The sequence below is a fragment of the Mobula birostris genome, chromosome 17, assembly GCF_030028105.1.
Source record: "Mobula birostris isolate sMobBir1 chromosome 17, sMobBir1.hap1, whole genome shotgun sequence".
NCBI classification, from domain to species: domain Eukaryota; kingdom Metazoa; phylum Chordata; class Chondrichthyes; order Myliobatiformes; family Myliobatidae; genus Mobula; species Mobula birostris.
In genome coordinates this window covers 28,545,282-28,559,569 of record NC_092386.1, presented here as the reverse complement: position 1 = coordinate 28,559,569, position 14,288 = coordinate 28,545,282, and the positions used below count along the sequence as shown (strand labels likewise).

Sequence of the window (14,288 nt, the reverse complement as noted above, 5' to 3'; positions counted from 1 at the left end):
TCCACAGATTCTCGATGATGTTTAGGTCAGGGGTCTGTGAGGGCCATGGCAAAACCTTCAGCATGCGCCTCTTGAGGTAGTCCATTGTGGATTTTGAGGTGTGTTTAGGATCATTATCCTGTTGTAGAAGCCATCTTCTTTTCATCTTCAGCTTTTTTACAGATGGTGTGATGTCTGCTTCCAGAATTTGCTGGTATTTAATTAAATGTTCCCCGTGCCACTGGCTGCAACACAAGCCCAAAGCGTGATCGATCCACCCCCGTGCCTAACAGTTGGAGAGGGTTTTTTTCATGAAATTCTGCACCCTTTTTTCTCCAAACACACCTTTGCTCATTGCAGCCAAAAAGTTCTATTTTAAATTCATCAGTCCACAGGACTTGTTTCCAAAATGCATCAGGCTTGTTTAGATGTTCCTTTGAACCTTCTGAATAGAACTTTTTGGACGCAATGAGCAAGGATATGTTTGGAGAAAAATGCGTGCAGAATTTCATGAAAAGAACCCCTCTCCAACTGTTAAGCATGGGGGTGGATCCATCATGCTTTGGGCTTGTGTTGCAGCCAGTGGCATGGGGAACATTTACTGGTAGAGGGAAGAATGAATTCAATTAAATACCAGCAAATTCTGGAAGCAAACATCACACCATCTGTAAAAAAGCCAAAGATGAAGAGGATGGCTTCTACAACAGAATAACGATCCTAAACACACTTCAACATCCACAATGGACTACCTCAAGAGGCACAAGCTGAAGGTTTTGCCATGGCCCTCACAGTTCCCTGACCTAAACATCATCGAGAATCTATGGATAGACCTCAAAAGAGCAGTGCATGCAAGACGGCCCAAGAATCTCACAGAACTAGAAGCCTTTTGCAAGGAAGAATGGGTGAAGATCACTCAAACAAGAATTGAAAGACTCTTAGCTGGCTACAGAAAGCATTTACAAGCTGTGATACTTGCCAAAGGGGGTGTTACTAACTACTGACTATGCAGGGTGCCCAAACTTTTGCTTCAGGCCCTTTTCCTTTTTTATTATTTTGAAACTGTAAAAGATGGAAATAAAAAAGTTTTCTTGCTTAAAACATTAAAGAACTGTGACATCTTTAACTTTATGCCTTTTGGAAATCAGTTCATCTTTTACTCGCTTAGCTAGTCACAGTAATAGAAATTTTGACCGGGGTGCCCAAACTTTTGCATGCCACTGTATAACTTTAACTGTGGAATGATTGTTGGTGGCAGATGGGGTGGTTTGAGTGTCTCAGAAATTTCTGATCTCCTGGGATTTTCACACACAACAGTCTCTCGACTTTACAAAGAATGGTGCGAAAAGCAAAAAAAAAATCCAGTAACTGGCAGTTCTGTGGGTGAAAAAGCTTTGATAATGAGAGGTCAGAGGAGGATGGCCAGGCTGTCAGGAAAACAACAGTAACTCAAGTAACCACGTGTATAACAGTGGTGTGCAGAAAAGCATCTCTGAACTCACAACACCTTGAACCTTGAAGTGGATGGGCTACAGGAGCAGATCACACCAGGGTCCACACCTGTGCCTAAAAGTGGCCACTGAGCGTATATAGTGGGAACTTGCAAGTGGTGGCCAACATAATGGATCTCAATGTTCAATTAACTGACCAGCAGTTACTAGAATAATTGCTATGTAAGAACTTCAGTACCGAAGTTTCAGATTGTTAGATGCCTGGCTCAATAAAGGTTCTCATTAACTACCAAATCACCAAACATTCAATGCAACGATTAAGCCAGTTCTCGATTCCATTCATGAGCACCCACCTTCCATGAACTCTCTCAGTCCTATTAGCACTGAAAGCTGCAAGAGAACTCCTAAATCTCTCCTGCTGCCTGTGAGTTACTAAACTGTCACACAATCAACATATTGTCTGGTAATTACAGATGTATTACATTTTAAGACCCAAATTGAATCAATCTTACTTTATAATTAATATCTTAAAACCTATAGCAATAATGTATTACATTAAATAAGCAATTTTATTCCTTTTTATTTTCAGCAATGAATTATGTGTACTGTAGTTTCTCAGACATCCATCAATGAGATGATGGCTGCTCTCAGATACAATTCCATCCATTTGCTCATTTTGTATTCCTGCTTCCATCTAATTAAAGAATGGCATAATACCTAAAATTCTAATCAAGTCAACCTATATTTACTATAAGGTCCAATGGACTCTCTTAACTCAACCCACTAATAACAAGAACCTCACTTATTCATTATTCCTTTCCAGTGTCTAATAAATGGTTTAACAGAAACAGCATCAGCAAGTATTTAAATTTAATGAATACAAGTTGCATGCAAAAGCATGTTTGAAATAATATTAGCCTTAAATCAAATGCTCGTATTGGCATAACAACACTGATTTGATATGCTTGAATTGCTTTAAATATTCAGAACAATCCAAAAATGCAATGTCACAAGGTAATTTTTTCAAAATGTAAGATAATGGCATTATCGGAATAGAAAATTCAGAGGTTAAATAAGATAGTTAATATAGAGAACTGTAAGTAACTATAATTTTCCTTTCGATTTATCAATATTTTAAATCTTTTCCCATCAATGTGATATTGCCAAGGCACATATGATATCCCACGTGACAGGCATGATTGCTCCATTTCAAATTAGGTATCATTATATTCCTTGGGAAAATAATGACTCTACCATACAAATTATGTTGCACCACAATTCGGTCAATGTAATACCCTTTTAATACACTGATTTTCTGCACGTTCTAAAGGAAATGTGTGGGTTGCAGTCTTGGTCCAAAAAGGAATAGCAACACATTAAAAAATTACAGTGCATTTATTAAAATGCCTGCCTGACAAATAAAGCAAATTCTAAAAGAGAAGCATACATATCTTCCTCAAAATTGTCCAACTTGTCTTTAAAGTGATCCACATAGATAGTTCAATAAACAAAATGAATTCCAGATCCTATTTTTCACAATGGTTTTAAATTTAAACAAAGCTGCAAATTTACCTTGGGTTCTCTCTCTGCTTTCTCCTATGTCAGTGCTGATAGTGGCCACAGTGTCTGCTAATGCCATCAAAAACATCTGTTCCATACTGGTAAGACCAGGCAGACTGGAATGAAGCAAATGGCTAGATAGCACTCGAGCATGCTCAGGACCAAAGTAGGTAAGACTGTACTGGGAGAGGTCAATAATCTTTAGCTTATTGCCTTCATCATCATCAAAACTATTAAGATCATCTGCACCAATATTCCACGTCGCAAAAAGTTCATCATAGTTGTTTCCTGTTGAAACCCTTTCATTTTTCTTGGCAAAATTTGCATGTTTGCTTGGCTTTTCAAAGGTAGTATGAGAAATATCTTCATCAGCAGCTAAAAGTGCGCATAAAGGAAGAGGAGGTATAGAGTCTATTTCTGTGTAGTCAGGATTTGCACCCTTATTTGAGGTCAAGGGATCTCTTGCTGTGCTGCCACTTGCACTAATTGTCAAAGATCTCAGTCGCCGTTCATGGCTGGTTTCAGTATCGCTAACAGTGATTACTTCTCCTGCAATGCATTTTACTAAATGAGACAATATGGCTTTGGCCCGTCTAATTTTACCCAAGTCCATTAACTCCAAAAGCTGCAAGGGATGATACTGTGGCAGAGTGGGAGATAAATCATGAGATGCTTCAAAAAGGCCAGAGTCCTCCATCTCAATATTCCAAAGAAATGGAACCTTTTTTCCACCAAATTTCTGAGCTAGCCCTGTCATTGATCTTGCTAGGCTTTTCCTGTACAGGTTTGGGTTGGATCCATTAGTACTAGCACACTTCGCCAAACTAACCATTGAAGGAATGCTGGCACTTTCAGCTTCAGTTATCATTGAATCCATTTTGTCAGGAGGTTGCCATTGTGAATAAACATGCATTTCACAATCCATACCCACAACTAGGATGCCATCACGTACCCAAGACAGAGAAACTGGCAGTGACAGTGATCCATCAACTGAAGAAACTAGATCCAGACTTCTGAGAAGCACCCATCTGGATTGAGATACTTCTTTGGCACTATCCCATAGAGACAAAGAGAAAACTGCTGGTGTTTCTTTCTTTGTTTGATTTTGTATTATTCCAGACACTTGCCCATACATGAGAAGCTTAGATCCAATTCCTATTGTTAATATATGTGATCCGTCCTCCTTGGAAACCCAGTCTAGGTGAACCAAAGGTTTTGCATCAAAAGTCATTTGATAATCACTGGTCAAATTCAAACGACATTTGTTATAAAGGACCAGGTTACTATCTATGCTGATTCTTGGATCCAACATTGCACCTGTGTGACTAAAGTCATCCAAGTGGATTGTTTGTTCATGAATCCATTGAGAGGCTCCAGTTGATTCACATTCAAATATACCCACATGCATTGTGAAGTGCTTATTGGAATGCTCATAAACTGGCATTGTCTTCTTATAAGCCACTGCTAGCCGGCTTGTGTATGAACAGCTGACATCCACAGGCCTTCCTGGTACACTAACAGCACTGCTATTCTGAAGTCCTTCTTCGATCAGCAGAGGCCATTCTTCCCAAGAATAGATTAGCTCATTCTCCATTCCATTCCCAGCTGCAGAAGATGTCAGAGGAGTTGACACCCTACAACGCCAGAATCTAACTTTTCCATCAGTGCAGGAAGTTGCCAAAAGATATGGAGCAAGACATGCTGGATGAACTGATGATGAACTCAGGTGTCCTGCAACATGGAGAAAACATGAAAATTAGCAAAGAAAAATAAACACTGTTTTAAGTTTAGTAACATAAGACCACTCCAGGTTAGCCAGCTTTGGATATTTAAAATCTGATCAGAATACACCTCACAGAAATTATACTTTGCTTACCAATTTCCAATCACAATTATAAATAAATCTGTGGGACAGTTCAAGTAGGGCAGAGCTTAGAGGACGATGTCGCCTAAGGCATCTTTGGAAACAGCTCTATTTCTATCTTTAATATCTCTCTTTTTTTTTCCTTTTCAGGGTTCTTTTGAAGACCTTGACCTGGAGTTATTAGCTGTCTTTGGTTCTTTGCGGAAGTGGGACCCCCTCTTGGGGTCTCACAACTGGCCGTTTTTTGATATGCTAAGGACGTGGCCGAGAACACTAGTGCACCTTCAGGGTGCTGGATTTTCGTGGCTGCTGGCTGTGTGCCCAGAGACGCTAGTTCTTTGGGCAGAGACCTCGGAAAAAGTGATGCAACAGACTTTTAACACCATAAATTGGCAAGTTGTTTGTTACATCTCCCCTCTCACCGTGAAACGGGGATACCTCTTTTTTCCCTTATTAGGGAGATGGAGCCTGTAGTATGTCAAATTACCTGATGAACGAGTAGTCTTTGGGGGTACTACAAGTCTGTCTTTATTGATGCTTTGCTACATGCTTGAGTGCTCGGTGGGGGGTGCCAATGCTATTTTGCTGGTGGGGGGGGTCATTGCTTTGCTGCTGCTTGTGCATGGGAGGGGGGAGCTGGGAGGGGACTTCGGGGTTCTAACATTTAACTGTCATTCATTCTTTGGAGCACTCCTGTTTTCGTGGATGTTTGCGAAGATAAAGAATTTCAGGATGCATATTGTCTACATTTCTCTGACATTAAATGTACCTATTGAAATCTATTGAAGTACTTCAGCATTAGATAATTAGTTAAATTGTAGGGTCACAAGGAGACAATAGGATTTAAAAACAGTATGCGGATTGAGTCAACAAATACATTAACACTCATCCATACAAATCAACAAAGACCCAGATTTTAAACACATAACCCCATTTCCCACTCAATCCCATGTTATAATTCCTGTGGAAATGTACTCCATAGAATTTTTTCCTCACAGCATTACGATCAGTACTGCAGCTGTTGGTTCACTGGGGGGAGGGGGGGGGGTGGCGGGGAAAGGGCTCTTAAAATCTGCTTCTCAGTTTCCAAAGCAAATCTCTTAAGGAGGCAGCAACTGTATTTGGAGGTACGGATCACCTTTCAGCCTTCAGTTTGAATGGATACATATCTAACTGGTATTCATTTAAAAGTGTGAGATAGTATAATGAAAGTACTTAGAACAAATAACAGAGGTCTTTTAGATTTACAATATGTACTTAAACCTGCTGGTCCTGTTTCAGATATCTTGTGGATAAATAAAATGGAAAACTCTTGGGAAATAAAACCTGACAAACTGTAAAATGAAATCACCATGCTGAAAGAAATGCCACATTATCTGTGTATGCATTGATGCAACTCTTCCCTTTTTAACTCCAGGGAATATTTATTCAGCTTTGGAAAAATTTTCCCTTACTTAGGGTAAAACATGAATTTAATCAACAAAGATAAAATGTTACCAATTGCCTGAAATCTTTAATGGACTATTTAAATCTTATTTTTTCTTAGCTTTACTCATTTTATGGTTTCTGTGAATCTATGGGAAATAATTAAAAATGAAAAACAAAAGCCATATTTAAAATAAAATTTTGGAATGACATTTTCCCAAAAAGCTTCATAACCAATCCTGTATTTTTGAAGTTATTGATGCAACGTGCCAATACAACTAATCTATACATAACAATATCATATAAAGCAATGTGACAACATCAAGATAGGGTGTTCTTAAGGTGTCTTCCAAGGGATGAATGTCAGTCATGAGATGATAATGCTCTTTCATTCTTTTTGAAGGAAGGAAAGAAAGAATGTGGATATAATTTATAAAGGAAAAAGTACTGTAGGAAGTATGCATCTGGTAAAAGAGCCAAAGAGCCCATTTTGCTAATCCAGGTTCCTTTTCCGTACAGCAATTTGGTGGTATTCAGCTCTGTCTACCTTTGTTTCAGATGTACATGATATGAAACATATATTATGTAGTATTTGAGTATGCATATGTAAAATATATTTTCATAACAGTCAGGTAGCAAAATAAATAAATTTAAAGCACTATATTTTATTTTAACTGAGTACAAACTAACCTGCAGAAGGAGTGGCTCTGATAATTTCAACACCTTCTGGCAGAGATAATTCTTGGCTATAAACTCTAGTTGAGATGACAGCTAGTCGACTGGCGCTCTGTAAATTTGCTTTACAAGCCTGGTATTTTTTGAAGAAAGGAGAATACAATTTTTCAGAAGAACACCCATTCTGTTCCTCTGGAGGTACCAAAGAATTCTCAGTGGAGTGATCTAAAACAAAATCGATTAGTTAAATTCAACTGGCATACTGTAAATATCATAATCAATTTACATACTTTGCTATGTTGTCAAGAAATGCTATTGTATTGTACATGCTATATCAGAAAAAGTTTTCCCACATAAAGAATTTTCATATAGTAATATAGAATACATAGTCCATGGCATAAATGAATTAGTGCGTGAAATACATTTTTGCCAATTACTTCTTTATATTCAAGACAGAATCTACACATTGGACCATTTCTTATGGGAACCTCAGTTGTTCCATCATTCATACTAAAGCCATTCTTGGTTCTGCCCCAAGCCCTAGCTTCTGTCAAGTGCTGTCCCAAGGCAGAACCTTAGGAATGCATCTTGCTAGACTCCACTTGGGAGTCAGATGTCCAAGAAGATTTTATCTATGCATCCTTAATAGTTTAAGTATGGGAATGGAAGAGTATGAGCATCAGACCCAATCAATCAGCAATAAACAGTGGACAGCAAGGAAGACTATCATGGTTTTCAGTGGGATCTACATCAGGTGGAAAAATGGGCTGAAAAATGGCAGATGGAATTTAATGCAGACACGTGTGAGGACCAACCAGGGTAGGTCTTACACAGTGATGTAGTGCGGTAGAACAAAGGCATCTGGGAATACAAGTCCAGTATTCATTGACAGTGGTGTCATAGGTTGATAGGGTCATAAAGAACACTTTTGGCACAATGGCCTTCATAAATCAAAGTATTGAGTACAGGAGATGGAATGTTATCTTGAAGTTGTATAAGGCATAGGTGAGGCCTAATTGGCAGTATTGTGTGCAGTTTCGGTCACCTACCTGCAGGAAAGAGTAAATAAGGTTGTAAGAATACGGAGAAAATTTACAAGGATTTTGTGGGGTTTGGAAGACCTGTGTTATATGGAAAGATCACATAGGTTAGGACTTCATTCCTTGGAACACAAGATTAAGGGGAGATTTGATAGAGATGTGCAAAATTATGAGGGGTATAGATAGGGTAAATGCAAGCAGGCTTTTTCCATTGAAGTTGGGTGGATCTACAACCAGAGGTCATGAATTAAGGATGAAAGGTGAAAAGTTTAAGGGGAACATAAGGGGAAACTTCTTCACTTAGGGGTCATTAGAGTGTGGAATGAGCTACCAGTGCAAGTGGTGCACTTGAGCTCAATTTCAATGTTTAAGAGAAGTTTGGATAGGTACATAGATGGTAGGGGTATGGAGGGCTATGGTCCCAGCGTAGGCTGATGTCTAGGCATACACTAGATGGACGAAAGGGCCCATTTCTGTCCTGTACATTTCTATGAATCTGAACATAATTTAGGTCACTGAAGTCTATGATGGCCAGATATTGGACAAAAATGTTTTTGTTCCTTTTACCAGCTCTTATCGTCAGTTAAAAAAAAATCGTTTTGAAAGTGAGGTTTGTACTTGTCTGTTCTCATCTGAGATGCTGCTTGATCTGTTAGTTTGTTTTTCACAGCTTTTTAAGGATAAAGGATGGTTCTAGATCTTTTAAACATAATTTTCAAAGCTAAATTTATATATTAGTTTTCATGGTAGTGGTATTATTATTTAAAAATAAAACTACGATTACAAATGAAAGCAAGATACAACAAACAGATGGCATTTATCTTTTTAAATAAATTAGTTACAGCAACAAGATAACTTGGGAATATAATTTTTCCAGTGTGTTGACCTCAAAGAATATAATATCTTCATAGTTTTCTTGGCAGAAGTACCTATCTACAGGATACACCTGCAAACAATCTGATCCAAATTTTAGTTCTGTTTGACAATTCTGTATATTATTTTTAGATCTACATCCTGCAGTAATAGATTTAAAACTGTTGAAATGTGATATGGTTACAAAAGTGACCTTTAAAAGGTGACCAAAAATTAACACATTCCTTTGGAATCAATCAATGTCTGTTCAATACAGGCTTGACTAAGGTTTAAAATTACTAAAGCAGTTTACATTTAAAGCTTACTAGGAATTTCACATCAAGTATTAGCACAATGGATGGACATAGGCCAACATTCAGTTCAATTATTTGTTCAATTCTGTTTGGATTTGATTGACTGTATTTCATGCAACTTCTACGTTAAGTATAACTATAAACGGCACTTACCAATGGAGATTGGATCAGATTTCAGGTGTAAATGCCACATATGCAGCAATGAATGGCTGTTCTGCTTGTGTTCAATTACCACCAAGAAGAATTTTTCAGAAAATCCATTTTGTGGCTTTTCTGTAGGTTAACAGAAATTGATTATTTAGAGCATTGTACACACTGCCTAGACAAAAGAGCATTAACAGGAACTAGTGAAACAAATATTTCAATGGTGCAGTCAAAGCAATTAAAATTTTTAATATTTTAAATTAAAAATTTGACAGAACACACCATTTGATTCAAATGCTTAAAATTCAAACTATTCAAAGAAGGGTTTTGGTTAAATTGCCAAAGAATTTGAATTGTACAAGGGAAATAATGAGATATTGTACTTATGCTTGAAAAGGACAAATTACACAGATTGTGGAATTAAGAACATTATGCAAACATTTCATTTTGTATTCATTAATAGTTAAACTACATAAATAGCTTCTGATCTCTGAAACATTCACCATAAATATACTTAATTTTTCATTAAAGCTCTTATATTTTCAATGCTGTTACCATGCTAAATTAATTTTTTCAAAAAGCCTCCCGCCCCTCCACTCCCACCCCCCGGGTCAGGGAATATACTGTATAGTGTGCATAACTGACCTTAATGCAGTAATGTGATATGGATATTATTTATTATTATTTATTGCCCACCTTCAAAAGTGTTAAGAGTGCTTTCATCCAGTGAAGGATTTCCTGTAATTTAGTAGGGAGGGCGTTCCAGAATTTAGAATGAATCCAGTAAAAAAAAAGATACATTGTCAGAAATGTGCAACCATTTAGTGGCTTCTCATGATCCTTCCATCCTAGTCCTAAAACAGGTTAAGGGTTTAGAAGGAGCAGTCAAATATGCTTTGGCAGAATGAGAATCAAAATCAAGCTTAATGTCACTGGCATACGTCATGAAATTTGTAATTTGTGACAGTTGTACATTGCAATATATAATAAAAATTTATAAATGACAGTAAGCATATATAAAAAATAAATTAAGTCGGGCAAAAAGAGAGCAAAACAAAGTGCAAGCTGCTGCGATACATTTTATAGGCAATATGCATTAAAGCCAAGATGTGTCTGTGGTGGCTGGAGATTTTGTTGTTTGAGATGAGGTAGAAAATGTTAAATTATGTGGGCTGCTTTGTATTGGATGCTAATTTTAGTTGAACTTATCCAGGCAAATGTTTTAAAAAGTCTTTCTTCCTGCACCTGGCTAGTGTGTTGAAGATAGTGATTAGATAATAGGAAGAATGACACTGACAGCCCAGCCTTTAACCAAGTCTTGCACCCACCATATTTGTGGGTTGTTACAGTAAGTTTTCTCATATGGAAAGAAGTCAGTTATACTAGCTTCACAATGTCCAAGACATTATGCATAGCTTCCATTGTAGGAGTTGGCCCTTATATGACACTCGTACAACATTATAATACTAGTCACTGTTCAGTGTATGCTGCATTGTTGCTCAGATCTTGTTGTATTTTGGTAAAAATGGAAGAACTATTGTAATCAGATTCAAACATTCATCTTATGAAGAAGGGATAAAAATTCCTACAAAACGTAGGAATATGGCCCAGTCAATCATGGGCAAGGCTCTCCCCTCCAGTGAGCACATTTATTTGGAGCGCTGTCGCAGGAAAGCAGCATCCATCATCAGGGACCACCACCACCACCACCCAGGTCATGCTTCTCACTGCTGCCATCAGGAAGAAGGTGCAAGAGCCTCAGGACTCACACTATGAGGTTCAAGAACAGCTACTGCCTCTCAACCATGGAGCTCTTTAACCAGTAGGGATAACTTCATTCCACTTCAGTTGCCCACTGAACTGTTCCCACAACCTATGGGCTCACTTTCAAGGACTCTTCAGCCCATGTTCACTAGTTTTATTGCTTATTTATTTATTATTATTTTTCTCTCTTTTGATTTGTACAATTTGTCTTTTGCACATTGATTGTTTGTCCATCTTGTTGGGTGCGGCATTTCATTATGCGGCATTACTATGGTTCTTGGATTTTCTAAGTATACTTGCAAGAAAACCAATCTCAGACCAGTATAAATGCACGTTGATAATAAACTTACTTTGAACGATCATTGATAATCCAACTTTAAATGGTTAGACACATCAACTCCTATAAAATGTCCTGGGTTTAAATTATTTGCCTTACTAATAACTACAAATGCCTTCCTTTGTGTGAACTATCACTCTCGTCAGAGCAACATTACCTTAATGATCACTGATTTCAATTGAAATACCAAGTTCCCAGATGTCTGTATGGAGAACTCGGTCCGCTGAATGGGCTAGAGCTACCGTTTATGTGCTCAAACATGGTGGCTGATTGAAAATCTGGGGAGTTATACAATACTACTCTTGTTGATGCATCGGGATTGCTTGCTGCACCAAAGGTTCAAAAGTTAAAAGTCAACCATATTGCTGTTGTTCTGATAAAGGCTTGTGGCTGGTAATAGCCGTTTTCCTTTCTTGACAATATTCATAGCTGGATGGATTTTTACCACGTTCTCATTGCTTTGTAATCACTAATGCAGTTAGCTCTTTTTAAAAAAATCTAATCAGCCAAATTTAAATTCCTTAGCTGCCATAGACTAGTTCAAGCACTTGGAATAACAGGTCATCAACTTAACCACTATGTCACATTCCTCAGTTGCAGATTAAAACATTGAGTGCATTTTGGAGACTGTAATTTAACTTTGGGAAAATGAATCAATATTTCTCCTTGCTTTCATAAAGCATATCTGTGAACTCCAAAAAATCTCAAAGCAAGCCATATTGCAAATCAGACAGCACGAATACGAATTAAATGAATTGCTTTACCAAAAACTGAAGTCAACTAAGACTTAGAAATGACAATCTTTTCAGTAGATATCAACAAAAGTTGATAAGGTCCACTACTAAAAGAAGATTACAGTACATTTCTTTGGACAAAAATGGAGTCCCAAGTAATATATTATACAATAAAATAATTTTAGAATTTGAAATGTGAGAATTGTATACATATTTTTAAGAACTTTATTAGTAACTTTATTATTTATTAGTAAGCTGTTTAAGTTCAGCAGCAGATTCACATCAGATTACACTAAAAATAGCAAAAAAAACCCCAAAGTGAACCAAGTCCAAAACACTTTGGTTAAATTGCAGTGTTTAAAGCAAAACAGATGAAAAACAAAGAATAAACAAAGAAATATCAACTCACACATTGAAAATTATTTTGTTTACAAAAGCATCCAGATAAAAATATCAATAAAAACAAAAAATACTGGAAGGACTAAGCAGGTCAGACAGCATCGCTTTATGGGCCTACTCTTCCACATGTACCAACCACTTCCTTGTCATGAACCTTTGCCCTGCAACCACAGATATAACAACTACTCTTAGTTCGTCCCTTCCCACCATTCAAGGATGCAACCAATCCTTCCAGGTGAAACAGAAATCCACTTGGACTTCATCCAACTTAGTAAATTGTTATCAATATTCATGATTTGGTCTTTTGTTTTTGCACCAGGAAATCCAGCAACTTTTGTGTAACCACTTTGCAAATACCCACAGGGCTGACCTTGAGATTCCGTTGCTTGTCACTTTATTTTCCATTCCTCTCTGATCTATTTGTTTGGAACCTTGTACATGGTTTCAACATGGCTCAAAATAGCTCAAGGAGTAGTACCTCATCTGAATGGACATGTTGCAGTCTTCAGAGGCCAATATCAAATTCAACCATTTCAAATAATTCACTTTCTCCTGTTTGTATCAGAATTGATCACTTATACTGAAAGGTTATCCATGTTGAATATTACCTTAGTTTTTGTCTTTGTAGGCACTGACTGATCTGCTGGACATTACCAGCATTGTTCTTTCCCCTTCAATTTTCTGCAACAACTCTGACCTGTATATTACAACTTTACCATGTCCCTGTTTTTGCTCCCTTTAGTTTTACTCAATAATGTATTAAACAGATGGTTTCCAAATTACTGGGATCATGTCAACAAACCTGATTTCATCAAATATAATCACGTTGTCTTTCCTAGCCTTGCCCATTCCTCTAACTTGATATTTGTTCATTTTCTCAATTTCGACTGTTACAACTGTCTTCTATCTGAAACACTAAATCTGTCTCTTTCCACAGATGCTGCAGAACCAGCTCAATGCCTCCAGCATTTTCTGTTTTTGTTCAGATTTACAGCATATGAATTTTTATGATTTTCCAGAAGTTTTCTAGATAGATAGCACTAAGCAAAACTTTATACCTGTTTTTTGCTGTAGACTGGCTTTGTTCGTAGCGATTTTTTCTTTTTTCTGCCTTTTCACGGGTTGATTAACTAATATAAAATCCTCTTTAAAGACATGAAGCAACTGTGTCTCTTTCCCATACTAAAATAAAGCCAAATTTAAATAATTACAAATAAAACAAATAAATACTTCCTACATGGTGCAATTAAATTATAAAAAGAAAAATGAGAACATTTGAAAAAGGCTGTAGCACACGTGATTGAAAGGATTAACAATTTTGAAAGGGAAAACAAAGTATAATCACAAATGATTGCAAATGAGAACAGGTATTTGGAGAGGAGGAAAACAAAGAGGAACAAAAAGTACTAAGTGGAGAAAATGGAGAAGGAAAGAGGAAAATAAAGGAAAAGACAAAAAATTCAAATACTATGGAAAAAAAAACTTGTAACAATCCTCTAAAGTTATCAGAAAAACTAATCTGACTAAGGGCAAATTGCCAGGACCCAATGACCAATATCCAAGGGTTTTAAAGGAAGTGACATCAAAGTTGATAGAGCTTTTGGTTGAGGTTTATAAAATTCAGGTTTCTGGGAGGGTGAGTGGATTGAAAACCTCCTGTTCAGAAAGGGAGGGAGACAACAATTGGGAAGCTATAGAGTATTCCTCTTAACACCTGTTGCAGGGAATATGCTAGCGTCTGTAAACAATCAAT

At 37.2% G+C, this 14,288-nt stretch overlaps 1 protein-coding gene across 8 annotated transcripts in view; it reads right to left on the bottom strand.

The window, feature by feature from the left end:
* LOC140211578 (dmX-like protein 1) overlaps positions 1-14,288 on the bottom strand; it is a 199,880-nt gene that overhangs the window by 106,225 nt on the left and 79,367 nt on the right. For 6 of the 8 annotated variants that reach the window (XM_072281438.1, XM_072281440.1, XM_072281441.1 and 3 more), the window contains 5 exons: positions 13,594-13,717; positions 9,998-10,039; positions 9,311-9,430; positions 6,967-7,176; positions 3,000-4,718 (listed from right to left, as the gene is read on the bottom strand). In XM_072281438.1, the coding sequence (XP_072137539.1) occupies positions 3,000-4,718; positions 6,967-7,176; positions 9,311-9,430; positions 9,998-10,039; positions 13,594-13,717 (2,215 nt within the window). The remainder of the gene's footprint in view (positions 1-2,999; positions 4,719-6,966; positions 7,177-9,310; positions 9,431-9,997; positions 10,040-13,593; positions 13,718-14,288) is intronic. The other 2 variants (XM_072281439.1, XM_072281443.1) reach the window with 1 other exon arrangement.